At 47.5% G+C, this 3,958-nt stretch overlaps 1 protein-coding gene across 2 annotated transcripts; it reads left to right on the forward strand.

The window, feature by feature from the left end:
* Nucleotides 1-1,586: 1,586 nt before the first annotated feature.
* On the forward strand, nt 1,587-3,064 carry LOC119334065. Of its 2 annotated transcripts, none has more exons than XM_037606755.1 (3): nt 1,587-1,784; nt 1,920-2,138; nt 2,235-3,064. In XM_037606755.1, exons 2-3 carry the CDS (start codon nt 1,935-1,937, stop codon nt 2,757-2,759), a joined length of 729 nt encoding a protein of 242 aa, XP_037462652.1. In that variant the 5' UTR covers nt 1,587-1,784; nt 1,920-1,934; the 3' UTR covers nt 2,760-3,064. The 2 variants fall into 2 exon arrangements, with proteins under 2 accessions (XP_037462652.1, XP_037462680.1); XM_037606783.1 differs by having other exon boundaries at nt 1,926-2,138.
* The last annotated feature ends 894 nt before the right edge of the window (nt 3,065-3,958 follow it).

Below are 3,958 nucleotides of genomic sequence, written 5' to 3' on the forward strand. Positions count from 1 at the left end.
CGGGCTTGGGATCGGTCCGAACTCCCGTAAATCTTCCTCACTTTTGTCTCCGATTTGTAGAAGAAACAACGTTCGAATCGCGCCGCGCACCGATACATGATCGTGTTGGATAGCTTTCATTGTCCGGACCGCGTGTCCAGACAGTTGCAGAAGATTTACAGGTCCGTGTTGGAGGTGCCTTAGGGGGCTATAGTGATATAGATGATGGGGGCACGTGTGTCAGTGCAATAATTGGGTCAAACTGAACCCAGTGTCAACAAATATATAACGAACAGTGTAGTCAGATCGGCAATGGCACGCTAAATACATGTTCAGGCTTGCAAAATGGACAAATGGTACGCGGTAACATACTAATGTACATATGTTACGTAACGTACTGGTCGCTTTTGGGTTTGTATTTCGTTTCAAAGAAAAAAGCAAAGAAAACTATATTTTTGGTCCCTCAAGTTCCCTAAAAGTATAGATTTGATCATTCAAGATTTCTGGTATTATTTGGCCTTCAAGTCTCAAATCGGATAAGTTTGGTCCAAAACCAGAATTTGGGCACCTTGAACGGGTTTTGACCATGTTGACCAGCTTTAGCTAATGAACAGTAAATTCAGAAAAATAGCAAACAAATTCAAAAAATATCTGAATTTTTGCGACAACCAACATGCTTGGGTGCGCTTGGTGCGTGTAAATTTTGTGGTCAAATAACAACCGAAGAGCTCTAGCAAAAAACTAAATTTGGCTTTTTTGTAAGCTAAAATTAGTTTTTTTTACACGAGCTCCTCAGATGTCGAAACACCACAGAAATTTTATGCATCCAAGAATCTTGGTTGCCACAAAATTTCAGAGTTTTTTTTAATATTTTTGCTATTTTTTTGACTTTACTGTTCATCGTTCAAACCTGGTCAAATCCGGTCGATGTGCCTAAAATTTGGTTTTGGACCAAACTTATCCGGTTTTGAGACTTGAAGGACTAAATGTATACCAGAAAATCTTGAGGGGCCAATTCTATCCTTTTGGGGAACTTGAAGGACCAAAAACATAATTTTCTCAAACAAAAGACTACTCCCTCCGTCCTAAGATAAGTGTCGCTGATTGAGTACAAAGTTGTTGGGAGAGTACGACTCTAACTAACTAGCGGGCAAGTAGTTGACCACTATATATACGATTCGAGGAGACCAAAATAAGCGGTTGAATGCATTTCATTTGGTAAAAAACAAACCTTAACCACTGTTATGTCAAATACTCCCTCTCTTTCTAAATATAAGACATTTTAGAGATAGCTATATACGAAGTAAAATGGATGAATCTACACTTCAAACATCTGTAACTATATACGAATGTACATCTGTATGTCGTCTATTTTGAATTTTTAAAAGGGTTTATGTTTAGAAACGAAGGGAATACACAAATTCACAGCCGAGGTTTTACTCGCTAACGGTGGCACCCAGCGCAAAAATAAATATGGTACTGATGCTGTCGAAATGTTGTGGCACTAGCTGGCATGCATTATTGTCAAAATGACTCCACGGGCACAGCAAGTGTACACGAGTGCCGCAAATGGATTGTCCTGTGGGTGCGGCGTCAGTAGTGCACGATGCTCGCGGGAGCTAAAACGAGCTACGGAGACAGCCTTTTACTAGACGAGAAACCTGCACCTGCTCGACACGCTGCGTCGTGGGTGTTGGGCGTCTTCGCCACTGCGTTGCTCGACTCGTAAATGGGAGGAGCACACCAAGCTCGCAAGCTACAGTAGGAAGCAATCAAGCGGGCCAGGAAGCGCTGACTGACGGCCGGTGAGTCCTCTCCCCATCTTCATCTTGGGCTTCTTCTTGTTGAGCTCGATCATGTGTTTCTTTCTTTCGCGGTAGAAGATTAAGGGAACCAACCAACTCACGGGCCGTACCTTCTTGTTGCCGATCTCTTCCTAGCTACAGCTTGGATCCATGGGCTCCCCGCACAAAAATCTTGGATCCATGGACGCCAAGACGCCGCTTCTGCTGCTTGTGACGCTGGCCAAGACGATGGCCGCTCGTCAGCTCCAGGAAGCTACCCAGCTGGCCAGCGCTTGGGCGCTCGTCACCGCCGGACATTTCCCCTTCTCCTACGCCTTGGGCTCCACCATCTTCTACGCACTCTGCTACCTGCAGGTAACACCTACGGCCCGTGCTTCTAGCTCTACCTCCACTACCCCGGCCCTTGGCTGGACGGATGCTGGATGCGCTATTAAGTTCGTCGTCCTGCAGCTGCTGTGCCGCGATTCATGCGAGCAGGAGGACGTCATGCACCGCGCCCTCTGGATCGGGCAGTTGTACTGCGCCGCACTCCCGGCGGCCGTGGCGGCGCTGGCTCTGCTGCTCCCGTGCCGTCGCCGCCGGATCCGCCCTGCCGTTGCCTACCTCGCGGTCGCGGTCGCCATCGTCGGCCACTGTTTGCTGGCCAGCATCGCGCCCCTCGCCGCCGACGCAGGACTAGGCTTGCTCGTCCCCTTGATCGTCTACGCCGTGGCGGCGCTGGTGCTGCTACTCCCGTGCCGTTGCCGCCGGATCTGCCATGCCCTCGCCTACCTTGCGCTTGCGGTCGCGGTGGCGGCCGTCGTCATCGGCTGCTGTATTTTGGCGAGCTTCGTCCCCATCGCCGTCGACACAGGACTAGGCAGGCTCAGGCTCATCCTTTTGGTCGTCTACGTGGCGGTCATGTTCACCCTTGCGGTGGGCGACCTCAGCTTCCTGGCCCTCCTCCTAGGAGGGGAATTCCCCTGGGACTGCTGATTGGTCAGCCCCAAGCTCATGCCCATGGATCAGCTCATGCTCATGAGGTACTCACGTACGTACGTAACGATCGACTTCCGGGGAATATTAATATTGATGTGGTGCACTTCATCTGCCTAGTATTGGACCTTAATTTGATGCTGAATTAGCCTGTTATTTGTGTGATCGAGATATGCTAGTATTGAGTTCGTAGTATTGATGAACAAGCTACATATATGGAGTCTGCTTTGATGTAATATTGGACCTTTTTCTCTGCATGATCACCGGTATATGCCTAGCTTCGGTATAATTGATGTTGCTGAAATCGTCTATGTATGCATGCACTCATGTTGTATTTGGCGTTAAGCATTTCATTATGCTGGCAACAATTGGTGTATCAATGTTGCATGGAATAACCAGTCCATCAGGGATGAGTTGAGGTCCTCCTTAATTTTGATGTCTTGGTTTACTTGGGAGTCAAAATCGCCATCTTGCTTATGGTCAAACAGACCCACACGCTGGGCACTTGTATGAGGGAAATGTCTTCATGACTAGTCATTTCAGTGCACATGCTGACATGCATGCATGTAGCTTTCAGAAGACATGCATGAAGTGAGGAGCAGGGTAAAATCAGCAATGGCATGCTACGTGCATGTTCGGCCTTCCAAAATGGACAAGTGGTCCGTGGTAACATGCTAATGTACATAGGCCATCTTCATCTTGGGCTGCTTCTTCTTTCCATCTTGTGTTTCTTACGCCACATAAAATTAAACAACTAACCGTGCCTTCCCAACCTTATGAGTATTCGGCGGTGAATTACGGGCTATTGCATACCAATTTGCAGGCTAGGAGTAAGCTTTCTCGGAGGGCTTCAGCCTCTGCCGAGACGGCATGAGCATTTCAGCAACCTGCTCGAGTCTTGCCGTGTCTGCACCTATGAAATCACGCTATGATCTCTGACAATAACTCCACAACCACCTGAAAAGAGTTCAACTTAAAAGGCTGCATCAACGTTCAGAATTTGATGGTCAGGGGTGGTGGCTTCTTCCAATTCTTCAGACGTGAGATGGGCTTCATGTTTAGCTGCTCCCATTCTCTGTTGGGTGTACAAACGAAATAAGAGAGGTCTCCACTGATGACCGTTGGTTAGCCAAATTATTTGACACAAGTAGTATCATGTATAAGATTCTGAACTTGATTTCTTATTCCATAACATTGAT

This window comes from Triticum dicoccoides, chromosome 1A, assembly GCF_002162155.2.
Source record: "Triticum dicoccoides isolate Atlit2015 ecotype Zavitan chromosome 1A, WEW_v2.0, whole genome shotgun sequence".
Lineage (NCBI taxonomy): Eukaryota > Viridiplantae > Streptophyta > Magnoliopsida > Poales > Poaceae > Triticum > Triticum dicoccoides.